We start from the raw sequence: 27926 nt of genomic DNA on the forward strand, positions 1-27926 counted from the left end.
TCCCTGACGTCCGTAGAAAGCTCTTTGGTCTTGCCCATGGTGGTGATGTTGGATGCTGGTTGTTTGGGTGTTGACAGGCGTCTTTTATACAGGTAACGAGGTGAGGCAGGTGTATTTGATGTAGATAATTGGTTGGGATTGGGGCTGTGTCTTAAAGAAAGACTAACTGGCTTGTAGGAGCCAGAATACTTGCTGTTTGGTAGGGGGTCATATACTTGTTTTTCCTCATCAGATGGTCATCAATTTTTATAAATTCATATGATGTGATTTTCTGGAATTTTCTTTGGGATTCTGTCTTTCACTGTTAGAATGTACATATGATTAAAATTGTAGATTGTTGCATTCTTTGTAAGTGGGCAAACCTGCAAAATCAGCAAGGGGTCAAATACTTATTTCCCCCACTGTATTACACACTGAGCCTTTAAATGACAAGGTGGTACCATAGGTGAGACGTAAACCCCGCTTTCCACTGCACCAATGATCACCACCCAATTACATTGTGAAGACATCCTGCGCCCAAAGACAACCGATGCCAGGCTCATACCGAGGAGTAGACCGGTTCATTTGTGCAGTGTAGCAGATGTAGCTCACACTTGAGGCAGTTGTGTGTGCGTTACAATACCCATAAATGTAAAAGATGTGGAAAAGATCAGAAGTGTGGCTACATTTCCAACACGACAAATAACGATGGAGCACTTGACACTGCACGGAATCAACGTAAGTCTGACTGCAAGACTGAGCCAGTGCTGCCACAGAGCCTCCTTCCACATGCCCACCACATGAGTCCTGGGACTCCGACAGGTTAGGTTAATGCTTAGCAAAGAAAATCAGCTAACTTGTAGTGGTACATGCTTGTGTACTTGTTAACACTTCTGTGCGCGGTGACAGTGTTATAAACAGGGACCTACATAACGTTAGATATTGTTTGGAAGTATGGCTATCGATAGATGGTTAAAATGAAGTTTAACTCACATTAAATTAGTTCTCTTGATAAAGCATGCTTATACTAAAAGGTTGGAAAAGTTTAGCTTTGGTTGTTTTTCCTCTTAAGATTAAGGTTATAGCCTCTGCTCCTGCCGACCCTAGCATGAGGACACCATCAAGTATCAATCCGAGCTGCAGTGGCTCAGGTGATGAGTCTTTGAGCCTGTAAAAATGTCAAGAAACTGGAAAAATAAGGTTTTTAAATTGAGGTAATGTGTAATGTAATCTTGTTAAATCAGATTTCATAAAATAGTATCGTTCAGGAACCGGTATTGAATATACGATACCCAGACCTATGCATCAGTCTCTTTCTTGCATTGGTTATTAATTTATTGATGCCAAATTAATTTCCAACATGTCGATTGTTAAATAAAATCCTTGTTATATCTGACCATGGACCTCTTTCATAGTCAGTTTACCCCACAACCTTGGTCCGCAGGATTATGGAGGTTCAACTCCAACTTTACTTCTGTCACATGATAAATTAAAGAACTTTAATTGCGACTCAAGTGATGACATTATTGATATTCATCATTACAAGACAAAACCTCTTGCTCATTGATATGGATTAGGGCTGCAGCTAACGACCAAAGCTTCTACAGATTATTTCAACAATTCATCAATGCGTCGTTTAAGAAGTAGCCTACTTTTGCTTGGCAGCGCCAGCGGCAAGGACAATTACAATTACTAGGAGCCTGCATCCACCTCACTACTTGTAGACTAACTAACCCTTGTCCTTCCTTTAGCACACCAAATAAATGGATACAGTTACCAAGCTTTCCACCTTGGAGCAGGAAGATTCAGGAGCCCATCTGTACAACAAACAAAATTTCAAGCACAGACAAGACACCAGGTGTCTAAGATAGATGGTGTCTATTTGAGCTAATTCCTGGTCCCAAAAATGTGGGGGAAATGGTATGTGTCACATCCAGGACCTGTGAGTGGTTTTTGTGTAATGTAGCCAAAAGACACAACAGAACAAAGAATCGTAAATTAAAGGCGAGCCTTTAGTTGTAGCTTAGGAGGTAGAGTGGGGTGAATGTGACACGTAGTGTAAAGTGCTATGATTGGTCGTCAGAATAGAAAGGCGCTACACAAACAGTCCATTCACTTGATATATTCATCAATTCACACTTACGTTAGTTAGCCAAGTTTTTAACACTTGAATAATCAGAACAAACCATTTTAACATTATCTTCATAGATCTGCCCAACAGTAATGTGGATAACGCCTGACTTCCATATGAGTTTTTCTCCTGAGGGAAAGCAGACAACCCCCCCCGGACAAACTCTTATTTCCCAGTTGTACCCATCTCCATTACACCTTTTGTATACAGCCCACTATTAATAACAGACACCTAGTGAATATTCACAACTACCACCATCACCATCACCACCAGTTACTAACCCAGGTGATTTGTAGGAACAGAGCTATTCCAAATCAACCCTTAAAATCTCTGCCCTTTGCCTTGAGAAGCATTAGACCCACACTACGTATGTGTTTCTAAAACCTTATCTAATCATTGCAGTTCGGGGTTCAGCTGTATAGCAGGTTATTATTATGATGTATCACGGTGTTAGGGTCTCAGCTTCTAAGGAGTTGATTTGGGACTAGAAACGCACCAGCAGTGTTAAAAGGGCAGCAGGTAGTAAGGATTAATTTTACATTAAAAATAGTAGAGACCACAATAATGTTTGCTCACGTCTGACTCCAGGACTGAGCTTAGTGATGGTTTAGAGCAGAGTCTCCCTGCGAGGACTGGTCAGCACAGACTTGCGTGGGTCCAAGTGGACAAGGGGATCCCTGCATAACTCAGAAAAGGTCCTGCCTTTGACACTAACAGGCTGAGGAGATGAGGAACTTGGCTGGAACAACACAGAGGGCAGGTGTCTGGACACGTGCTCGCTAGATTTCGGCTGGTAGTTTTTGGAGTTGAACTGAGCGGAGTTTCGGACAGCTGGAATGGAAGCGGAGGTGGGACAGGTCGAAGAGGTGGACTGTTGGCGAGTGTAGAGGGCTGAATGAGGTTGTGCCGGTCGGGTTGATAAAGGAGCATGAAGGGTAGACTTGCTTTCTGGGGTGCCTGGGCAATCGTTGGGGCAGAGGGTTTGGCTAAGCTCGGGGACAGTGTTTGGGCTGGGGCTATGGGCAGAGTTTTGGGGTGGGCTGCAGGGGATACGTATACAGACAGGGACCCTGGTTCTGACAGGAGGATGGTCCAGAGAGTTTGAGCGCTGCACCACGGCACTGCTCTTGGGAGAATCACTCAAACTGAACGTGGAGGCAGAGCGAGACATCTAGAGTACATAACAGAGGGGAGACACATATGGAGCAGGGATTTACAACTCAAAGGAAAAACAAGACCAGAGTGCGAGAATGCTGAAACAAAATTCAGGCAGATTAGTGGAGAGACATTTACATTGGGAGCTTTAAAAATCACACACCTGGACAAGTCCAATACTGTTCTTTTAGATACACAATGAGCTAGCCTCCACTGTTGAACAGGTTTAAAAGAAAGCTTTTAGCTTTAGGGTCTTTTGCATGTCTGTATTCTTCTACAATGATTGAGATTTATAAAACAGAACCATGTGTAGGCTGCATATAAAGCTACAATAATTTTAATGAAAAGAATGCACATCCACATTTCTGCCCTTCAGTGTACACAGAGTTTAAGTCAGTTTTTTTTGCATCTGTTCCACACACCTGGTTGGTGCTGATCACCATCATCATCATTATTATTATTATTCTTATCACGTACCTAAAAATATCCACTAGGGGTTTTTTTCCCCCTCATAAAACACAAGATTGACAAAGAAAGTCAACAGAGTAGACACATACAGGGAGAGAGAAACAGAAATTGGCGGGGCAAGCCGTTGTGTGTGCAGTAAGAGTGAGACGGGGGGGAGCAGATTAGTGAACACTAAAATACAGTGGAGAAGTAGGTACAATTAAAATGGTAACATATGAATTAACCTACTAGAAATAGGGTAATGTATTCTTTAAAATATTCAAACACATTTACATTCAACAACACTGACATGCTCTTACAAAAGCACCTAAATGTGTGAAATAGGAATTAGTAGGGTCCTGACCAAGACAGATTGATAATTTTAAGTAATAAGACACACTTTAACTTAGTGTGGCTATAGCATAAGTACAGCCCAGACAGGCAAATAAATAAAGCAAGACTTACAGCCAGTGTGGCGCTGCTGCTAATGCGGTTTTCACAACTCAGCCCCTGGCTTTTCTCATCCGGAGTACTGTTGGCCATGAACGCCCTCTGGATCACACGCTTCGGGGTCTTGGTGAAAGAAAAGGCCCTTGTCACCTAGGACACACACACACAGTTAGTAATTAATACATTTCTGTTTCATAAGCAGGTCTTTGTCACGTTTTTTTTTTTTGCAGGGAACATCTTGGGTTTTCAGCCACTTCACTCGGAGTATCTGCACTTTGCACGCCACTAATACACCTGTTTTTTAATTGTTCCAAACACAAACCCAGTAACATAACATAGCACTTACAGCACTACAGAGCCATCTGTAGCAGGCATTAGATGGTTTGAACAAACAACAAATGTCATTAACAAAGAATAGTTTGTTAAATTATAATATTTAATTTAAAAGGGTAATGTGGCCAATTTAATAATAATTACAATACAAAACCATTCAAAAAGATACCCATGTCACAAGTCTTGTCTATGTTCAATCAATTTCTCCTTCTTAAACTTCTCAACTTTCACTGCTCTCAGTTTTTACCTCAAATGTCTGGCTTAAAGATTAACCATTTTTTCACGCACTGTTTGGCAATATCACATATCTATCTGCATGTTTGAAAGATTCTTTCAGGTAGTATCGTTTCTTTCCTGTTATATATATATTTAAATTCTTCAGCCCTCTCCGATAAGAAAAAAGCAGCTGAAATTGATCTAAGGCAGATTTAAATGCCAGCACATTGTTTTATGACTGTTCAATTACATCAAAGGGGGAAGTACGCACTAGATATACAGTGTTTACTTGGATTCCTTTTTCTGTGTAATTCAGTATAAAATATTTAGCATATTAATATGCACCAGGGCTCTACAGTGTGACCATTTTGCTCGCATATGCTCCTAATAGTCAATGAGTGCAAACTGGAAAAATGATTTCCGAGCACATACAACCTACCATAACCCCCCCACCCTGCCGCTAATCGTTCAAAACAAAAAGCCAGCTTAGCCACCGGAGCACTGGCAGAGGTCCTGGTTTCTTTACAAAAGAAAAAGTCAGATTTGCGGTGTGAGCAGCAAGAACAGTGAGACAGAAGACAGCAGGGAGAAGATAAGGAGGCTGTGGGTTTAGCTAGCTGGCTATTTAGCCATATCAGGAGCCCTTTGTTGAAACACGTTAAGCTTTTCATAAAATCAATGTGGCCCGAGGCGGGACATTAAAATGTTTTGACGTGCGACAGTTAACTTTCAAATGTTGAACTCCTCCTACATGAATGGGTATGATTATTGAAGAGATAGTAGCTTTAACCAATTAGAGACCAATGCAGGCCAATTTTCTTAAAACAACTCGCATGAAACTGCCGTTTTGTCCAAATTGATTATTATAGGCCTATTGGTAATATTACACTAATACACATTTAAACTAGATTCTCCTCCATGTTGTGTACCAATTACTGCACCAATCACAGTAAAGTTTTTCGTGATGAGTGTTTTAAAAGTTGTTTTCAATGTGTCAAATTTTCAAAACATATGTTTCAATATTTTAAAAAGCTTTGACAAAATATTAAGGCCAATGCAGTGTCCAGATACAACAGTCTTCATTTCCAGACCTCCAATGGTTTCACACCATAGTTGAACACAAGGAGAAGGAGCACACACGTAGAATAAATACGTATATCGTAAATAGTTTGTTAAACTCTGTGTTACTAGGACAGTTTTCGCTCTGCTCCTACTTTTTTTTAATATATGTGCTTCTTGGGAAAAAGGTTAGCGTAGAGCCCTGATCTGGACTAAAACTTTAAAAAGTCTGACTGTATTCGTGCTATAAACAGTGCGTCTCTCCTGGGTGGCTGCTGACAGCTCTGTTAGCTGAAGAGTCAGTCTCACTGGACATCAGTAGTCTGAAAAATGTGAGTTGACTCTGGGGCTTCTTAACTGATGATTCTAATCATCAATGTTTAGGGGGCAGCCCTAGTCTGAACATTGCTTGGCTGCTCAACATGTATGTTATAATGAACCACCCGCTGGTCTAGTTAGGAAGCTTAAACATGAGAAACATATTCTTCTGCATTTACCTTTTTAGAGGTCTTCTTGATGGCCCTGGACGCTTTGCTCAGGGTGCTGTCCATATCCTTGGTACTGACCTGTAGTGAGTCGGGGTCTGTACACTGAATCAGGTCCTCCTGGTTATAAGACAAAACACATTAGAGCCTCAAACTTAATATCAGCCTTGACCTAAACTCACTGTGATCAATAAAGATATACATAACCCTTTGATGTCAAAATTGTCAAGCAGATAGAACGACACTCATTGACCTCAAGGTGATGCTGCCACACACAATCGTGATGCCGGTTCACAGTGATATCTGTCAGCCATTGCTGATGGACGCTGGCATCATCTATCGGCCCAACACTAGCTGTTACCATGTTTTGGGGAAAATTGCCAGCCTCCCCAACACTCTTTCACAGGCCATATTCTGTTACTCTCCTCTGCCGAAGCCTAGTTATGTTAGCAGTGTAAACAAGTCCGGACAGTAGTATATCCTCAAAACAATCATACAGTTGAATCAACACCTCTATAAAACAGTTTAAACATAACAAATAAAAAAAAAACCAAAAAACAACAACACCACAATAAACCTTTTTATTTGGCATGACAATGAGTCCTAAATTACTCATCTGCACGACTGTTGAGCCATTTTCTATTATTTTTAACTCCTTAAGACCTACGGCGCCCTCTACAAGAAGGTTTTCTGAAAAACTTTATTTTTCAGCCTTTGTAGCAAACAATTTAGAGTTTACACCTTACATACTGCAAATACTTACAAAGAAAATTATTCTTATTAATCCTATTATTACCTCCAGATTATTGCAAATCTCTTCGTTTTTTGCGGGGTAAATCTGTCTGAAAAGCTATTTCTTTTTTGTCAAGTCTCCCAGCTTCCTCCCGGCTCACAGCAGTATGTTTAATGTTACAGCAGTTGAGTGGTGAAGGCTGCGCTGCAGACAAACTCGATTGTAGTTTTATTTCTAAAACAATGTGGCAGTTCCTGCCAACTGTCCTATCATTTCTTTCTAGTTCATCACTTCTAAATATTTTCTAACATCACTTACAGCAGCTAATGCTGCACATTGCAGACAAATTAGATTAGCAACAGAGCTAATGCTATGTTTATCAGTGGAAGGAGTGGTGATTATTTGGTTTGAGACCCGGGTTGAAATCCACTGTGAGACACCAATGTGTCCCTGAGCAAGACACTTAATCCCTACTTGCTCCAAAGGCGTGTGACCTCTGACATATATAGCAATTGTAAGTCGCTTTGGATAAAAGTGTCAGCTAAATGAATAAATGTAAATGTATGGAAGGGTGCCAACGGTAATAAGCAGTTAAAATATAGTATTTAACAAATTCTAAATATATCTACGAGCCACTCTGTAGTTACAGTCAGTGGATCAGAAATGATTAAACCAGAGGGGACATGTAAATAAACGTGAGCTGAACAAGTATCCAACACGGCTTCCTGTCCAACAAATTTATCTATATCATCTTTTGAATGTGAAACGTTCGTGTGAAATCTCAAAGTTGCAGGTCCTCATTGTAGACAGTCATGTACTATTAAATGCATTCAAGAGCAGCATTTCCTGAGTCACTGTATCATAGATGATGGTTGAAAAACTTTAGGTTACAGAGGTAACCCCTGTTCTCTGATAACATGAATGAGGTATCTCACTATGGGGTACCCCCTCTGTGTAGTCCTCAAAAGCCCAATACCAATACGCCAGCCCCACTGGCTGGCAGTCATAAGTGACGTCACTCATGTTATCAGAGAATCGCAGTTACCTCTGTAACCTAAAGTTCTCTTTCAAACAGTCGCTCGGTATCTCACTATGGGGATATCCTGACTCCCGTATTGCCAGACAAGCTTATCTTGAAAACAGACTGCCAATCAAGAGGCCAACTTATCGCGACCTAAGAGGAGCCCACACACGGTATGCGCCAGAGGATGCGCAGTGACATCCAACGCATAAAACCTTGCAAAGGCATGAGGTGAAACCCAACTGGCCGCCAAGCATATATCCTGGATAGACACGCCTCTAAACAGGGCCCAGGATGTAGCCATCCCCCTGGTAGAGTGAGCACGCAGACTGAATATAGTCAGGGTGCACTGAAAATGCATGAACATCGCTAACCCGCTTAGCACATGCTAGGCCCAACAAAAGAGCTGTCTTAAGCAAGAGCACTTTCAGATCGACTTGATCCAAAGGCTCAAAGGGGGGTTGAGACAGCGCATCCAAAACAGTCGACAAGTCCCATGACAGGGAGTGCTATTTGGACACTGGTCGCAGACGGCGAGCGCCCTTCATAAAACGGCTGACAAGGGGATGTTTCCCCACAGCCTTACCACCAAATACCACATGACATAGAAAAGGCTTTGCCCTTATCCAGCAAGTCCTGTAGAAAACTGAGTATCTCTGGCACCGAGCACTGGAAAGGCACTTCCTGCGAACACCAGTCCTCAAACACATGCCATTTGGCACCATATAGTGACCTGGTAGAAGAAGCCCTAGCATTCTGAATGGTTGCAATGACATTCCGTGGAAGTCCACCCGCATCCATGTTCAGCCTTTCATGGGCCAGGCCCAGAGCACCAACCACTCTGGGTGAAGGTGAAATATCTCCCCCCGTGCCTGTGAAAGCAGGTCCCTGCGTAAAGGGAGAGGCCAGGGTTGGCTGTACACGAGCTGGGTGATGTAGCCCAACCAATGTTTCCCCGGCCAGTGAGGGGGTTTCAGGATGAGTGACAATCCCTGCTCCTGCACTCTGGCCAATGTGGGCGGGATCAGGGCCAGAGGTGGAAATGCATAGAGCAGAACCCGCGGCCACTTGTGTGCCAGCGCATCCATCCCCATTGGTGCATCCCGATCCCTCAGGGAGAAGAACATGGCGAAAAGGGAAGAAAATGTCTGAGCCAGGAGCTCAAGGGAGTTTATGTGGGTGAAACGAAGGCGGGGAGCCCACACTCTATTCACAATCCTGCCCTCGTGGGTGGCACCCCACCCCTGCAGCGATGCATCTGTCGTGACCACCTTCCTGGCCATGACGGGTCCCATTGGAACCCTGTGTCAGAAATCTGGGATAGCCACTATCGCTGATGCCATCAGACCCAGCAGCCGAAGGCAAGTCCTGAAGGTCAACAACTTCCCCCTGCGAAAGAGGCCAAGGCACGCAGAAAGTGCTTCCACCCTCCCCGCTGACAGGTGGGCTCTGAAGGAGACAGAGTCCAGGGTCAGACCAAAGAAGGAGACTCTCTGACTGGGAATGAGCATGCTCCTCTTCAGATTCACCCTGAACCCCAGGTCCTCGAGGTGGCGCAGAAGCAACCGTGTGTGCTCCAGCGCCCCCCAGTAGGACTCTGCGGCTAGAAGCCAGTCGTCGATGTACATGGCTATGCAAAGGCCCCACACATTCGCAAGATCTCTCCCTTTGTAGAGAGAGGTGCACAGGGGGCAACTTTGTTGATGTGGGACACATGAGTGTGCTTGTGAGACATACAGAGAGCATTTGAACAGCTACTGCTGATGAACAGTCTATCTTCCTCTTTGTAGGGCGGTGAACTGTAGGTGCCAACTCTGGCCCTGCACACCGTACGGAGGAAACACCGTGGAACAGGCACAGGAACGGAGCTGAAGGGGAGCCTAGCATTGGCGAGTGACTAGGATCGCTCCTTCCTTCTTACTCCTTGGGAGGAGGTAGGGGCTGGAGGGCCCCCCTGGGCCACCGCAACAGCAAAGCATTTCTTCGGCCAAGGCCCCCCTCGGTGGTGGGAGGCTCTTGAGAGTGAAACGGCTACAATGTTCGCATGAGCCGGGTATGTCCAGCGCCGCTCTGGCGTGACAAGACAGGCCACACATACTAGGTGAGTATCCATAGCCGATATCTTAGCCCCGCATATGCAGTCCCGCGGTGGGGGTTTTATAGCTGGCGCGGGGGCAAGCAGCGGTGTAACTGGTGTGCTATCCGCTAGTATGTTAAGCTTCAAGAGCTCCATGGTAAGCGACTTATAGTCGAAGCAGAAATTAGCAACCTGGCTGCTAGTGTGGAGGCTTGCTGGTTGCCAACTAATGTGACAGCAGACTTTACTTTTCTAGTGAGGCGGCTAGCTGGGCTAAGGTGCTTGGTGTTACTGTTTGGCAACAGGCTAACAAAGTAGCTACGGTTAGCTGTATGGAGGCAGCAACAGCAGCGTAAAAGAAATCTGGATTCCGTACAGACACAGAATAATTAGTGCCCGGCAATCGAGTGGTTAGCTCAATCTGTGGACAGTTAAGCCAATGTTCCCGTTAGCAGTCGTGTTGAGAGATGTAGCTTTCCCAGTGAAAAGCGAGAAGGGGTTTTTGAATGAGCTTATGACGCTGCATCATCCCTTTTATAGGGAGAGGATGTCCCTCCTCCTGATGCAGTCGTCACGACTGCCAGCCAGTGAGGCTGGCGTATTGGTATTGGGCTTCTGAGGACTACGCAGAGGGGCGTACCCCATGGTGAGATACCGAGCGAATGTTTGAAAGAGAACTCTCGTAGCTAAAGATATAATTAGTGTACTGGTAAAGGGAAAAACTAGATGTGAATATATGTAGAAAATAGTCATTGTGGAAGATAATGTATAAGTTAATAACTACTGCATGACAAAAAATATATTGCCTATGTAGGAGAGCCCTGTTTAACATTAGAATGTAATATAATCATTGAGTAATATGATATTATTATTATTATTATTATTAGTATTTTTTACTTTCACATTCTGTTAGGCAGGCCTACACAATAGGCTACATACACTGTTTTCATTAAAGTTCTTTAGTAGTAGTACTCTATAGTTTATAATGGATCTTTTTTGTAGTTTTAAACATTTGATTCCTATTTATTGAAACTAAAAATAAATATATTTGTTCTACTTTTGTGAGGTCTCATAACAACAAATGTCAGGGATAATCTTTGTTTATGTTATGCGTTTCTAAAAAGAAGGGGGGAAAAGAATTTCGGCTTATCGGATTTTAAAATCCCCAAACATCGAAATCGGTATCTGTTTTAAAATTCCCTAATTTGTCGGGCTGTTTTACATGTAAAACAGTCAAATCTAACCGCTGGAACAAAATTGGGCCGGAAGCCAACCATGTTGGGTACACAGCGAGTCACCAAAATACCAGACCACTCAATTATCCTCACAACACCTTGCCCACACCAAAAATGAGCCCATTACACAGCTTCCTTCGCCTGTCCATCTGTCAAACTGCCTACTTTCTTTTGTGTGTGTGTGGCGCTACTCACAGCATCAGCCTTGCAGATGGTGTTGGCGACTTGTCTGCAAAGTGTTCGCAGCCAGGTGCTTTTAACAGTTTCCTCTCCAGCCAGTTGAAAGCTAAACAGCAAGTTCTCCTGTTCAGTTGGGGGGCGAACCACCAGGGCAAACGCATTCACACAATCTGATGGGAGGCAGCAAAGAAACGGACAGTCAGTGACAGAGTGAAAATAATGAATAGTGACAAAAAGAAGGGAGGAGGGAAACCAGCCAGTGAAGGCACTGAGATGAAGAGAATGAGCTAGAAAAGGATGATTAAAGACGTGTTGGATGGGGAGAAGAGGAAGAAAACTGATGGAAAGATTAGAGCAGTAATAAGAAGAAGAAAAAACACTTAAGGAAAATCTATTTTCAGTGCTTTCTCCAAACTCCATAAAGAATCATTACTGTTCCCTGTGTAAAGATACTTCTCTCCGGATAAGGTGTTTATACATGAAACTACAGGTTTTGTTTCTTTCCTACTGCTTGGAGGGTAGTATGTGCAACATTCCCAAATTTGGTCGCAATATAATTTTGGCAAATGGCAAATTAAGTACATCCAGCACTAACAGACTCACCTGTGCTGCTGTTGCTTCACCCGAGGCACGCGTGGTAGTGAGGGCCTGTTCAACGCTGCATGCAGCTTTTATATAACCGTCTCTCAAATTACATACTGTCTCTCTAATGTTCAGTCTTCTGCCTAGAAAAAGAATAGTACAGCTATCTGACGCTTATCTTTCAATCTTAGTGTTTCTAGTACGAAAGCTATGCAACATGATCAGGCCTCATCTAAGCTTCAGATAAATGGAGCAGAGATCTTACAGTTGTATTATAGCAACTCTCTAAAAGGGTGTTTAACCACTTTAGGTATTACAATGCAGGTTGAGGGGGGAACATAAAACACCCTCAAATGTTGTCCCCCCGTCTTACCCTCTGTGTCCTGCAGGTCCAGGACTCTTCGAATCTGGGACAGCGGCATCAGTGCAATGTGTTTGAGCGGGGGAGGTGGTCTCGTCTGTCCCAGTGGACTCTTAAATGTATTGATCGCCTTGTGACGCTTCCTTGCAATCTGCAGAGACAAACAACCAAACACGTGCGCAAAATGAGACAGAACTTTGGAGGTTAATGTGAAGACAGGCATCTTCCAAGTAACACCCTGTACGTGTGTGTCCTTGCAATTTAGAATCGAGAGTGGGTGTGTTTTCCAGTGTGTGGGTGAAGCTGCTATCTGTTACTTGGCAATAAATCAATGAGGCCTTCATGGATATAAACGATGCATCTCATTAATGCCACATTAATTAGATGCTGAGAAAGACAAAAGACAGAAGGGGGAGGGGATAAAATGGCACACTACATCATAGTGTGCATAGTTGTTGGCAGTGTGAGCAAAGAGGGTGAGAGTGATTTTATGAATACAAGAGTTAATCAATGATTAGCGATGGTGGAAAGTAGTGGGGTTATTCACTCTAACACAACATTCACTCAAACATACGAACCTGTCTGAAACCCATGTGTGTGGCTGTTCAACACAGGCTCATTAGCAGGTGAATGAATCAGTGCGGCCACCCACATCATGTCTTTCATGACTGCCTTTGCTCACTCACACACACACAGTGTCAGCAATGATAGACTGCACACACACAAATTAATCCCCCTTTCAATCTTGCTACCCTGCAAAAATGTTTAACGTTGTTAAATCAAAAACACACAATCTTTCAACAATTTTAATATTCAAAAGAAGACTAACACAATTTTGGCCCGTCTTCAGAATATTTAGAAACAGTGAATGTGACAGTCTGGAAATGATCTAGCATCCCTCTGCAAATACTGCTGTTGACTGAGACTGCACACTGGGAGAGCACTCACTGAATCAGTTTAGAAAATAATGCTGAAGCAGACAGACAAGTAAGACTGATCAAATTAATACTGGGCCCAATTCAGACATGCTGTGATAACTTTGTTGTTTGAAGTGTTATATGCAAATGCTTTCAGAAACTTTCAGAGAGAATTTTTTGTAAAGAAATACCAAATAGCATAAAAGGAGAGCAAAGGGCATGACATGTATGAATAAAAATAAATAAAAAAATACTCAAGATTGAGGTTCAATACAAAAGTTGGCCAACAAAAATAAACAACGGAAATAAAACCAAGTGACGCCTCTGTAAGTAATTCTCAGACAACACCGGAGTTCCCCCTCCAACCCAGTAACAGGTCGATGCAGCTGGTAAGCAGCTCACTGGCTGTAACTCAGGACAGACTGGGCCTCTTTTGGACTGGTGGCAGTGTGTGTGTGACGCAGGGGCATGCGCCAATCGCCACAATACACTACTACAATGTGTCTTTCTGTTGTGCATTTTCCTTGTCTGCCAAAGTGGCGGATGGCCCAACGATTTCACCCGCCACCTCAGATGCTAATTTCATTCCCTGTTTGACGCCAGCGTTTCCATAGTGTCAGCTTCCGTCAAGCCAGAGGCCATCGTACAACAAGTCAAGGTACGGTGTAGAGTGCCAAGTTGATGCTTCCTCTGCAGACTGCTTTACTCTCTCGTGCCATGTGACCAGAGTGTAATCACAGCGCTTGCGATTAAAAGATTGCGTTTTATCATATCGCGATATTATTGCTAATGCAATTAATCCTTCGGCCCTAGCAGCGAGCACCAGCATATTGGCACAATGCTCAGTTACTCCGCCTTTAAGTAACTTTACTGTAGTGGATGGCTCTTCCTTGGTGGTGTTGTCGCCATTCTGTGGCATTATTGTATATTATGTGTGTCACGCAAATTACAGCGAGTGAGATGGTGAAGACTTCGTGTACCTGAGTATTGGTAAAACGACAATAAATCTCAACTGAACATTATAAAGTAGGGCTGAAACGACCCTCAGCCTTAAATGAACAGACGTGCGTTTGTTGTTCTCCTGGTTGGGCCGTGAGTTTGGATTGTAATGTCAGTCATGAGTTACCTGGGTGTTGGGTATCTGCGCCTTAGTGTAACTTGTTTAGCACTCAGGTGATGTTTGTGTTGGTAAAGCAGTAGTCTGGTTGTTGTTCTGTGGATGTTTTCTGTGCGACACACAGACTTTCGAAAAGGACTAATAAATATCATCTATCAACGTACACAGCTGATCCCATTACCGGGGTGGGGGGCGCCGCCGCCGCGCAAAAGTACTTCTTAAACAATGCATCGAAGAAATAATCTATAGAAGCCAAGTACTAAAATCATTGTTAGATGCAGCCCTATTATAAAGCAAACAGCGGTGGATCTGTGCTAACAACAGCTGAATGCCTTGCATCACTATAGGCTAGTATAAACAAATCGCTCCACATTTGCTTTGTACGGTTACATTTCTTGCGGGCTAAAATCAACACTTTGTTGATGATATGGGTCCATTTAGCTGGTGAAGTAATGTGGAAAGCCATACAAAAATAGTATTTTGCACCAGATAACATTAGCAATTTGTCGGCATTAGCCGGCGAGCTAACAACAGCCTTTCTGATGTTCACTGTGTTTTCATCCAACATCATCTGATTTTGTTTGGCCTGATGGGCTTCAGCACATAAAACTGTTGGTTTTTATCCTTACCTGGAGTTTATGTTGGAGCCTGTGTTGTGATGGGAACTGGTCGTGTTATGGTGTTAGTGGACTGCATTTCGTTAGCTGCGGTGCTGTCACTGTAGTAAAATAGGCTGTTTGTTACCTCGTTGTTCTCCCTCAGTATTGTTCATCTCGTTCACAAAAGAGATTTATTGTAGAAGGATTAAGCATGTCATGAGAACCGATACTACGTTACCAAGTCGATAGCTTCACAAGCTTACAAGTAATAAGGTGGTATTTCTACTACTGCTACGGTCTTATGTTGGGAGGCGGATGGATGTGTGTTTTTTTCCCCCTCACCTCAAGGCAGTCATTGAAGAGGAAGAGTGTCACGTATTCTCCACGGTCACATGGCTGGTCTCCGAGGGCAATTGTTTCTACTCTGTAAACCAGGCTGCGGTGGGAGGACAGCAAGTTGGCCTGCAGAGAAGACAAAGAACAGAAATAAGAGGAAGGTGTAGAGAATGGAGGCTGATACAAAGACTGAGATGAGGTTAGAAAAAAGAAAATGAGACAGTAACATGACAGCCAAATTGAGAGAAAAAGAGGCATGCATTGGGAGAAAATAGGATAAAGGCATGTATTGCAGAGCACACTGGGAGGTTACAGAGAACAGAATGAGTACCAGAGGCTTATTTTATCATTCATTTGTTTCAGTCCCAACCCAATGTCAATTCTTTTCAAACTTCCAAATTATTTCTTTATATTATTAGACATGCTCATAATAATTAAATGATTAAATAATGTACAGAACAAGTAAGAAATGCACACAAGTATTTGCAGTGGAAAGATTTTCTACTGGCATACAGGTCATCTGCGTCTTCAAAAAATGATGACCTATATTTTGAAATCAAAATATTCCTTTTAAAGGGAACTCACACATCCATATTCATATATAAGAAAACGGTAATAACGCCATTATTGCCAACTTGCTGACATCTGGTGAAAAAACATCATGCTATCACTGTGCATGTAAAATACACATGCAAAATTAACTATGACTTGACAGATCTGTACACAGTCTATAATAGGTCTTTTAAAAAGGAACAACATGCAGAGCTTTACAATTTCTGTTTATTTTATATGAATTAGAGAATTCTAGAACTTGGTCTACACACAACAACAGACAAACAAACAATAGCAATCCTCAAACTTACAGGACAGCCATCAACCTCATAAACAACATCAAAGATCTGTTTCTGGCCTTCAGTCTTCCTCTTGTCCTCGTTGATGTGACTGGTGGGGAGGAAAATAATGTTACTGTTCATCTCAGTAGTGCTGAAACAATTAGCCAATTTGATCACCAGAAAAGTCAAATTCAATTGTGTCGTAATCATTGATCAAGGAAAAATGCGGACAGTTTGCCGGATCCACCATCTCAGGGATTTGCTGCAAATTTTTTGTTTTACATGATTGTGAAGTGAACAACTGTGGGGCTCTTTATTTTTTTATATATATTTTAGTACCTCTGTCTGATCACACGGGGAGTCAGTTTAAAGAAGAGCAGCATTTGTCTCCTAAACTGCACTTCAACTGCCAAATTTAAGTGGTGCCATCATTTCATGCATGACTCCTGTCTCTTCTTTATTATCCTCTACAATTATATTTCATGCCACACATTGCTTGAAAGTGCTCACATATTGTTAAAGACACTCAGTTGCTTTGACTACAGCACAAAGGATCGCAAAATTCTGGTCTATGTTAAGAATTAGAAATCTTATCATGGGTCTAACAATGGTCAATTATTAGTGTGAATGCTGAGTGGGCATGCACACTTGTGACTGTAATCTTCATTACAAGTTGAACTTGGCCATAATGGTCCAGACTTAGTATGATAGGATTGTTCACATGTGGCGTTGGAAATGATCAAACAATGTGTGATTATCTCAAAAGAAAGGGTAAGGTCAAGCCAACTCACGTCATGACTTCTTTCAAAGACTCAATTGCTTTCTCCAGTGTTATCTTGTCTGGGTTGTCATCAGACGTATGCTTCTTTATGTCTGCATTGGAGGAAGAAAGGAAAGGTTTGGTAAAAAGCAGACAGGCAGGATGAGATGAAAATCATGAAAAGAACAGAGGGGAAGAAAAATGACAGACAGGTATCAACAGAAGATAATGGAGGAAGTAGGCGGGTATGGAAGGAGAAAGATAAGAAAAAAGGGACAAGGAGGGATGTAATTAGCACAATAAATGATTTTCTAACTGTTTTAACAAAGGGGTGTGTACGTGAGTGTGTGTGTTACCGTTAAGAAGAAGGGCCACACTGGGCAGTCTCTGTACAGGTCTGATGAGCAGCTCCACCAGTGACTGCCGGCCACACTCCGGCTTGGCCTGGTTGATCTGTAGAATGAAAGGGTTAGTGAGAGTCTGTTTGTGTAAACTTGAGCAATATACTGACAATCTGGTACGAAAGAGAATTCAATTTTGACCATTCAACAAGCCATTTCTGCAGACAATATTTTCTGAAAAGGGCTTTGCCAGAAATGTTAATAGTGTCACTCATTTTTGCACTTTTAAATGAACAACCCCTATATGTTTTCATAAGATATTGGCAGTTTTTATTTGAATGTTTATGCAAACAGAAAGAGCACAGTGCTGCTAAGTGTATTTGTGGTTTTTACAATAAAAGTTGGTGAAATGGTTTCAGTGTGTGTGTATCAGTACTTTCAGCACATTATAGCACTTATAACCGTGATTATTTCGGTCACTATAATCATGATGTGAAATTTTCCATAGTGTTTCATCTCTACTTCCATTAGTGTTGTAGTACTCGAGACCGATCTTGGTCTTAAGACCACTTTTTGATGGTCTTGGTCTTGTCTCGGACTCGACCGCCTTTGTACTCTGTCTTGTCTCGGTCTCGGACATTGAGGACTCTGGATTTTATTTCAAGTCCATAACTTTGGGAATATCAATAAATTGCTTTTGCATTGTCTGATTTCTTAACATCCTAACTTTGATTGGAAGTAAAACTTATTGCTTCAAATGCAACCAATAACCCTAATTAACGACTGTCCCCCCTCCCTGCGATGCTTACGTTGATTTCAGTTCTTAGTGTTTGTATGTGGGTGTTTTAATGGGAAAGTGGATCTTTCAGATCACTTTGTGAACTACCTATGATCTCGTTCCACATTTTATTGAGTGCCATTCAATGCAGGTAACTGGTCTTGGTCTTGTCTCGGTCTGGGCGGTCTTGACTACAACACTGACTTCCATCCCGCTGCTCAGCCGTGACAGCGTTACTTTCCCTGTCTGTTGTCCAGCTCAATATACAAAAATCCAACTACAAACCCAGGTCCAGAAATCAGCCTTCTCCAGGAGAAATCACTGTAACTCCGTAACTAAAGTGCATGTTAAGGCACTGATAGATTAACTTTCTGGGAGCCCGCAAGAGAAACCAAGACCCACGAGCGGTAAAATATAGTGATAATAACAACTCTATTGTTTATTATTCAGACCTTTACTTAACTTTTGCCATGTATGTGAAATACTCTCTAAAAATCCTTCAAATGAAAATCCTGCCAGACTTCAAACAGTAATGTCATAACTACACATTACTTCATTATCAGGCAGACACCCTGATAGTACAAATGCAAAGGTCGTACCTTGAGAAAAGCATGGAAACGTGGCTTTTGTTTCTCACACCGAACAATGGTCTCCTTGCTCATTTCAAAAAAGTTGACAAAAGGTGGGTAGGCCTTCACCAGCTCTTTAGACTGGAGAGAGAGAAGGTGAGGACAGGTCAGAGGCATTAAGAGGAAAACACAGATACAAGAACAAAGTTTCATATAGAGGAGGAAATCCCAGTTTAGATTTTGCATCAAGATGTTTATAAACTAGTGTCATTGATTAAATTGCAATAGTTTGTTAGTGCTTTAACTGTGACTTCATTTCTGAGTAACTAGAAAGCTGTTGTAAGTAACTTCCAAAATGGATTTATTCTGATATTAATAGGTCCTTGTTTGACAGATGATTTTTAGATCTGTATTACACACTGAACAACTATGTTATCTTACATACGAGTGTGTAAGAAAACATCTGTATACTAGTAAACATGTGTTGGTACTCACATATTTGAGAATGATGTTTCCTACATTCTTGTCTTCTGACCAGTCTGTGAGGACCTCCTCAAGGTCACTCTGGTGAACAAACATCACACACAGAAAACAACAGGTCAACAACTCCTCTTCAAAAATGACACCATCACAAACTTTGAGGACACCCTACCTTTATTCTGGTGTGAACGTCGTAGATGTCGGGGATGCTGCCAAATATCGTCTTAATTTCTTCTGGAGCCAAAATGGGGCCGCCCACCTGTCCCTCTTTTTCCAATGGAAGCTTGAAAAGCTTCAAATAAAGAACAGATATGAGAGAAGCACACAAAGACACACTAACACAATATACTGGTTCCACAAAAATCCAGACATCTAAGAAATTCTCCAGATGCTTTCATAGCCTTGGCATCAGTAATACTATATACACTCACAAAACTATACTTTCATATACATGTCCTTAAGAGATGCAGCCTAATGTATGCATTTGCCTCAGTTTGCCTCCCAAGTTACATTTCTGAATGTCAGTAAACATGTCAGCATCTGAGGTTCGTTTCACAACTGGAGTTCATTTTGTCAAAACCAAGTGAAAAAATTACACATTGCTGCTTTTCAGTTCTAGTATGCTTCTTGTTCACTCTAAAACATGGAGGTAGTCTCTGATGTCACCCAGAGGTTTATGTGATTTGATTGTGAAGATCAATGTGGGAGGCTGCGGCCGTCTAATGTCTAACTAACCTAACTCCAGAATCGTCTGAAAAATGGGCAAAGAGGTAGAGCGTCGGTGGAGCAGAGGCGGGCTGAATGAAGCCTGGTTTCTGCAGCTAGCCACATTTTGGCGGCCCCCACCTGTCACTCAAAGTGCCCGTGGCTTTAAATATGCTGAACTTTAAGCCTTAATACAATTTAAAACAGCAGAGTTATTTAGAAATTCACCCCTGTACAGTCGTCATTAATCAGGAATTTAGCCATTGTTATCAGAATTTTTTTTTAGTACCAGGCTCTAAACATGTTTATTTCTGCTGCTGGGCATTTTAACATGTGTGTCTGTGGGGAATGACTTGCTTTTGAAATCAGCTGCAGATTTTGGCTCCTTCGCGTTTGCTTAATTTTTCAGCACCCGAGGTTGCTGCCTGACACCTCTGCGTACTTTCAGCTACAGAAAAAATTCAAATCTAAATGTGTTATGCTCTTTAAGGACATTTATGCTTCTTTTCAACTTCTACCAGTTTTACATTTCAGCTTCCAGGTTTTTGAGTAGTGTACAGTAATCCATTTGAGCTTTCAGATTTCTACATTTTCAGCAATGCTTTGCGATTCATTTTAGCTGTCAGCATTCACACACATTTTCTGCAGGAAATGCAATTTCCTAGTTAATTCATGAATGTTGAGTAAACATTGAGCTTTGCCATGGGTTCAATCTACTATAGGGCCTTAAATCATTCTGCTCATACAGATGTAAATCAACAAACAAAATAATGAAACACATTCTGTGGTAAACAATAAATGTCCCACGATTACATAAGTAACTTAATTTTGAAGAAGAAAAAGCAGTGAATAACTGTGCCATGTAAGTGACATACCCATATTAGCAGTCAACCTGTATTACTGTTGTGTCATATTGAAAAATGAAATTCATCCATGTAAACGTGCTTATACTATCAGCTGCCTCAGTAAATGGCTATGAGATGAAAAAGGAACCTGCTGCACACAGAAATACAGATCAAGTATAGACTCACTTCCGTTTTAACTGTGAAGTAAAAAAGGAGCATGAATTGACTATGAAATGGGCAGTAGTCAACAGCACTACATGGCTAACGCGCAGTGATGACTAAGTGACTGGATTGTAGAATCAGCCTCAACTGTGTTTTCCTCCACAGCAGTGGACTACAGCTTCATTATTAAAAGTGATTTTAGCAGCATGTGGTAAGTTAGTTTTTAAAAGGGAATAACCTTCTATTGCCAGGTTTAGAATAAACTGGCCAACTTTATGCGAGGACAGGGAACTGTTAAACCCAGCGGAACACAACAGAGAAGACAGCTTACAAGAGAGGGAAATGGTAAAAAAAAGATAGTAAAGAAAAGTAAGTAAAATATTTTGAAGGGGAGGGAGACGGAAAGAGAAATTGTCAGGCAGGTCATTTTCTCTCTCACTGGTCAGCTGTCTGACTCTCTGCTGGGACCAACTGATAAGACAGGCCAAGTGAGACAAACAAACAAACACACACTCACATACCCCTCTAATGATTATAGCTTAGCCTGAAACTGTTGTCAGGGGCAACTGGAATGCCAACCTGCGAGGGAGTGGTAAAATCGTCCACATTGTGCCAACACACACAGCTACCTGTAGGACGGTGCTTAAAATGTCTACATAGTTGCTCTCAGTCTGGTAGAGCTCCTTGGAGACCTGCCACCTGGCTGACTGCTTGGACAGAAGTGGCGTTGAACTCTTGGATGGCTTGGAACTCTCTAGAGGAAGACGACATGTGGGGAGGAAGGCAAATTGTTAGTACAGCACTGAAGCACGGACAAACGCTGCCAGGTGTCGGCCACCGTTTCTTTCTTCTTTTTTTGCAACTGCAATGAAATAAGGACAAAGAGTCCAAATAGCAAAACGTCCTGAATTTTTTTTACTGAAAACAAAACCTGCAGAACAGACTAGATACTTGGGGACCAAAAAAATAAATGAAAATAAAAATTGTGTTTTGAGGGCTATTTTATTTTATTTGCTTCACCTCAGCAGATGGAAACATACATTTTCAGTACCATGTATTTTTACTTAAGAGAAAGTAATTAGGAAAAAATAATGCCTGTACTACCATTATCATGGTAAGCTGGTGGTGCCGATCTGGGAGTCTATATCATACGATTGCTGCTTGTCACTGATGTCAAGACACCGCCAGTGCGGGCTGATCTTTGCTGACCCTGTATTGCCATGAAAATTCCCTGGACTCTAATGACATTTAGTTTTTGCTCATTTGAAAGGTACTGCAGTAATAAACTTAAAATATTAATATGATATGCATACATTTGTTACTGCATAACTTTCAATTAGATATGAAAGCGCCTCAAAAGGTGCTGCCATGACTGGTGATAACTCTGGCTGGTTCACATTTATACTTCAATACAATAAAGGCATGGGTATAATCAATCGCCTCACCGAAGACATTTTTTAGTCCCACTGGTAAAACTTACACATGGCCTATTTATCGTTCCCAGAGTTCTTTCAACGCCCTAACAACTACTTTATATTAGCCTTTAAAAAGTCTGATATCTGTTAATATCAGCACAGTCATACTCTTGAAGCAAAACCTAACCTGCAGAAGTTCCTGGCTGATGCTCCTTTTCAGGTTGTTGAAGGATACCTGTGCTCTGGTAAGACCTTCTCCTCCTCTCTTCCCTGTCTGCCCTTATCTTCCTTTCCCTGGGTTTCCTTCTTCTCATCCTATTCCTGGTCACAGTATCGTCTCCTTTGCTCTCTGAACTGTTCCCTACTCTGCCTTCTGAAATAAAGAGGGGTTAATCTTGTTACTGAGAATCAACCATAATCACAGAAAAAAGGTTGTCTAAGGTAACGGGTCAACCAGAGAAAGAAAAGGAGATTTAGGGCTGGATCAAGCAGGTGCTTTCCAGTCCATCTTTTCTCTCTTACCTGCGAAGGCCTTGCATGTCTCAGGGGTGTTCGAGATGTCCAGCAGAGAACCCATAGATAGGGAGTGCTCCGCTGATGGCCTTTTACGTGGTGGAGGGAAGGGGGAGATCTCTGTCTCCCTGGTGAGCTGCGCCAGTGTGTCCCTCAGACGCCGACGCTTACGGTTACTGTTGGGGGTGGTGAGGGACAGGAGGGACACTGCTTTCTTCATGGCTGGGCTGTCATTCTGAAGTGTAGCAAGACATAAAGAAAAATATATTAAAAATTTGTTTAAGAAAAAGGCAAATTCAAGAGCTGTTAAAAAAAAGAAAGAAACCGAAATGAAGGCAAGCTGCATGTCTTGCAAATGATGGAAAAATTTAAAACACCTTGAAGCAAAAACCTTTTGCAAGTGATACAATTATCTGTTGAATGGTGCGGTTGGCACGTAAGAACTGTAATACTGTGTTTCTTTAAAAAAAAAAAATCTTTATCCACGGCTGTATTATGCATGTCATTCCAGTTAAACTAGATCTTGATCTTGACTGAACTGCGCTGTGTAATGGAGAGCAGCTATTCCAAAATGCCAAACTTTTGTTGATGCCCTGTATTGGCTGTGGGACAGTAATACCTGAGAGAAACAACTCTGAAGAAATGTAAAAGATTCAGTTACAAGACAGAAAGCAGCCAGGGTGTGAACAGGTGGAACACCATTAATGCCTTCAAGCAAAGACTGTCCAAAAGTGTGGACTGTTATTCCCTCTGGTACAATTCATTGTGCGTCTTCTCTCTATGATGGGAGGCTTTCTTGGCTGCTAGAGAGGTGTTTCATCACTCTGCTCCATTTATCACCCATCATCTTCCAATTTGCTCCTCCTCAGTTGTGGTTTAACTTGACCTACTTTTGAACCACTTGGTTCGAGACGATCACGGTGTCTCTTCAGGCCCCTGGCAGTGTGAGCTAGTTGTGAGGTAAAAGTACTCCCTTCAGTCAGGAATGCAAAACTCATTTAACAGAAACTTGGTGCCATCTGTTGTTGTGGGTGTATTTTAACATTTACACGTCTAGACCCCAAATATAACATGACCCCACATTTTACAATTCCAGGATGAAAATCCTGCCTTATATTCGGACCAATACAGTATATTGTAGGCTAATTTTTTCCCACGCAGCACCGTGCACACACAGTCAGGAGTGAGAGTTACTATGGCTACGGGGATGCTCTCCATTTCCTTCCGCACAGAACTGATGCCCTCTCCTAAACAGCCTGCATATGGCCCGTATGCCCATGCATGACTCATAAAGTAACTCTGAGGGACCAACCACGCTATTCCTCAAAGGCTTATATCAAGTGATTATTGCCCGTTTTATGACTGACCTGAACCCTACAAGTCTGATAACACCCGCCAGGACTTAGAGAGGAAGCCAGTAAAAGTTAAGTGACAATGGGCCAATTTATGAGCCTCGCTAATCCATTCTCAGGGTGATACTTGGATTCTATTTTTTTTGTTTTTTTTAGATCTGGCCCTGCTTATTGCTGTGTTTCGCCAGGATGGCGGCCTGCAGGCCCTCTATCCAGAGACCAGCCCGACTGAAAAATGGAACGAACTTTGAGTTTACAAAACGCTGAACGCCAATGCAGCACCAGCACACCAAGCCAAGTGTCTGCACAAGATGGGATCCATGTTTCTGAGAGATGACGGACTCAAGCCAAGTCACCACTCGGGAACAACAATGGCAGATCTTGGGAACTCTGCAAGAGGAGTCAGCGGGCTGAACTACATGTGGGACCAAGCATCCAAACATGCCATAACAGCTCACACAGGAGAATCGACCGGCGCTTCCCTTCCAGCTCAACTTCACTGGCGATATGAAGGGGAAATAAAATACTTTTTCTGTGATTTGGGGGTTAAAAGATAATTTAGTGTTAAATCAGAAGTGATCTTGCTTCAATAGTCATATTTCTCTGTACAGTATCTCACAAAAGTGAGTACACCCCTCACATTTTTGTAAAAAAAAAAAAAAAAATATTTTCATGTGACGACACTGAAGAAATTACACTTTTCTACAATGTAAAGTAGTGAGTGTACAGCTTGTATAACAGTGTAAATTTGCTGTCCCCTCAAAACAACACATCACACAGCCATTAATTATCTAAACCACTGGAAACAAGAGTGAGCACTGCCTTAACCCTCATGGGCATGAGTTCACCAGAGCTTCACCGGTTGCCACTGGAGTCCTCCTTCCACTCCCCCATGACGAATCACGGAGCTGGTGGATGTTAGAGACCTTGTGCTCCTCCACCTTCCATTTCAGGACACCTCACAGAGGCTCAATAGGGTTCAGGTCTGGAGCCCTGCTTGGCCAGTCCATAACCTTTACCCTCAGCTTCTTTAGCGAGGCAGTGGTCGTCTTAGAGGTGTCCTTAGGGTCGTTACCATTAGATTTATCGGTTTACAGATATTAACGGCCGATATAAGCTACTTACAGATATATCTGCATCAGTGTTTATAACGGCCAATATATGACTATTAAAAAAGAAACAAAGTCTCGGAACCTTTCCTCATGTCAGGGAAGTGTTGGATAGCGGGCGCTCCGCAGCTCCTCTGTTCAAAACACTCCAGCACCACAGAACAAAACATTAGCTGACCGGAGTCTACCGGAGCTACGAAGAGCAGTACTCACTTTTGTTGCAAGCGGTTTAGAGATTAATGGCTGTGTGATGTTATTTTGAGGGGACAGCAAATGTACACTGTTATACAAGCTGTACACTCACTACTTTATATTGCAGCAAAGTGTCATTTCTTCATTGTTGTCACACAAAAAAATATAAATCAGAAATTTAGAAATATGTGAAGGGTGTTCTGACTTTTGAGATAGATATATATATATATATCTCTATATCTATCTCTCCTTTCAGTTGCTGAATGGTGCATGAAGATGATTTCACTGGTCAATAATGTCTGTCAGTTATTCATTGCTGTATTCAGAATATGCTGCATTTATCCATTCATTTGTGTGTCTAGTATTTATTAGTTGTGTGTAATACATGTTTCACATATAAAATTGTTGCTCTTTCGTTTTTCTTACTTTCAGTCACTTTACGCAACATCCTTTTTACCCCTTGCAACCTGATTTCACGTTAATTCCCTCACAAAACTAATGTATGCAGTATCTCAAGAGACTCAGCTTGATGTAAAACTGAGTTAACTTTTAACTACACGTTAATAGTGGAAAATTAAAATGATTAAAATGCTGCTGCTTCAATACATATTGGCATAGAAGGCACTCATTCATATACTATAGACTACATTGGTATTAAAAAAAGATTACTGTGACAAATTTTAAAAAAATGTTAATCCAGTGCCTTTATATTGTATGCATACTATTCTTATTCAAATGAGAAAAAAAATCATTTATATATATTTGCATTTCACAAGTGTGCAGTATCCTTTATACACATTAACAATACCCATAATACACTCACCTTCTTGTAGAGGTACATGGACTCACCGGCCCGAGCATCCATCTGAATGCTTCCCCAGAACCACTAACACAGAAGAGAGAAAACTGCTTTTACTGTTTAAGGAAACAGGTAGGTAGAAAAAAGGGAAAAGATTTGATGCTACAATAACATACGCTGAACTTGAAAACCAAAACATGGCAGTAAAGACAAGGCCATATTGATTAAGGAGTTGTACCAACATCTCAACCACCATTCTACCTTGGTTCAAATTGTTCATACTTTGGAAGGGGAAATCTATTATTAATTAAAGACTGTAGAAGACTGTACTGAGAAGACTGAGGTTTAACCTAAAAGGAATCTTTAATGGACGACCAGTTGGCATTCTGTTAAGGAGGGGGAAAGTGCATTATTTTCCCCCTGTGTCTGTATCGTCTTGTAGCAAAACTTCGGAGTATGCCTATCACGTCAAGTATTTGACCAGTAACTCCACTCTTTTCAAAAAACAAAAGGCCTACCTCCTGTTTGACCACATAGAGTTTCTTAGAGGGAGAAAATGGCAGCTCCTTCACTGAGTTTTCCTCCACCACCATGTGCGTACACTTCTCATCTCCAATCTCAACATAACCGCCACCTTTGACACATAAAGCAGGGAGATGATGAAAATATATACATTATATATTTATATACACATACACACACGGGTGTTGATGGCGCATTGGATAAGACACATGCCTTTGGTGTGAGAGACCCGGGTTTAATCCCCCACTGTGACCCATTCACCAATGTGTCCCAAAAGTGTGTGTGTGCGCGCACACACACGCGCACACACACGCGCACACACACACACACACACACAGTGAGGAAAATAAGTATTTGAACACCCTGCTATTTTGCAAGTTCTCCCACTTAGAAATCATGGAGGGGTCTGAAATTGTCATCGTAGGTGCATGTCCACTGTGAGAGACATAATCTAAAAAAAAAAATCCAGAAGTCACAATGTATGATTTTTTTAACTATTTATTTGTATGATACAGCTGCAAATAAGTATTTGAACACCTGAGAAAATCAATGTTAATATTTGGAACAGTAGCCTTTGTTTGCAATTACAGAGGTCAAACGTTTCCTGTAGTTTTTCCACCAGGTTTGCACACACTGCAGGAGGGATTTTGGCCCACTCCTCCACACAGATCTTCTCTAGATCAGTCAGGTTTCTGGGCTGTCACTGAGAAACATGGAGTTTGAGCTCCCTGCAAAGATTCTCTATTGGGTTTAGGTCTGGAGACTGGCTAGGCCACGCCAGAACCTTGACATGCTTCTTACAGAGCCACTCCTTGGTTATCCTGGCTGTGTGCTTCGGGTCATTGTCATGTTGGAAGACCCGGCCTCGACCCATCTTCAATGCTCTAACTGAGGGAAGGAGGTTGTTCCCCAAAATCTCGCAATACATGGCCCCGGTCATCCTCTCCTTAATACAGTGCAGTCGCCCTGTCCCATGTGCAGAAAAACACCCCCAAAGCATGATGCTACCACCCCCATGCTTCACAGTAGGGATGGTGTTCTTGGGATGGTACTCATCATTCTTCTTCCTCCAAACACGGTTAGTGGAATTATGACCAAAAACTTCTATTTTGGTCTCATCTGACCACATGACTTTCTC

General features: G+C 42.1%; 1 protein-coding gene across 7 annotated transcripts in view; it reads right to left on the reverse strand.

Annotated features, from left to right (window-relative positions):
- Positions 1-27926, reverse strand: part of ect2 (epithelial cell transforming 2) — a 56252-nt gene that overhangs the window by 10923 nt on the left and 17403 nt on the right. For 2 of the 7 annotated variants that reach the window (XM_046050362.1, XM_046050361.1), the window contains 17 exons: positions 26785-26900; positions 26291-26353; positions 22824-23049; positions 22489-22674; positions 21516-21640; positions 19347-19466; positions 19190-19258; positions 18725-18835; positions 17363-17459; positions 17038-17119; positions 16277-16355; positions 15420-15539; positions 12457-12595; positions 11517-11671; positions 6268-6375; positions 4178-4312; positions 2687-3281 (listed from right to left, as the gene is read on the reverse strand). In XM_046050362.1, coding sequence (XP_045906318.1) covers positions 2718-3281; positions 4178-4312; positions 6268-6375; positions 11517-11671; positions 12457-12595; positions 15420-15539; positions 16277-16355; positions 17038-17119; positions 17363-17459; positions 18725-18835; positions 19190-19258; positions 19347-19466; positions 21516-21640; positions 22489-22674; positions 22824-23049; positions 26291-26353; positions 26785-26900 — 2495 coding nt within the window. In that variant the 3' untranslated portion in view covers positions 2687-2717. The remainder of the gene's footprint in view (positions 1-2686; positions 3282-4177; positions 4313-6267; positions 6376-11516; positions 11672-12456; positions 12596-15419; positions 15540-16276; positions 16356-17037; positions 17120-17362; positions 17460-18724; positions 18836-19189; positions 19259-19346; positions 19467-21515; positions 21641-22488; positions 22675-22823; positions 23050-26290; positions 26354-26784; positions 26901-27926) is intronic. The other 5 variants (XM_046050365.1, XM_046050363.1, XM_046050367.1 and 2 more) reach the window with 3 other exon arrangements.

Source organism: Micropterus dolomieu, linkage group LG05 (genome assembly GCF_021292245.1).
Source record: "Micropterus dolomieu isolate WLL.071019.BEF.003 ecotype Adirondacks linkage group LG05, ASM2129224v1, whole genome shotgun sequence".
In the NCBI taxonomy this organism is placed as follows: Eukaryota; Metazoa; Chordata; class Actinopteri; order Centrarchiformes; family Centrarchidae; genus Micropterus; species Micropterus dolomieu.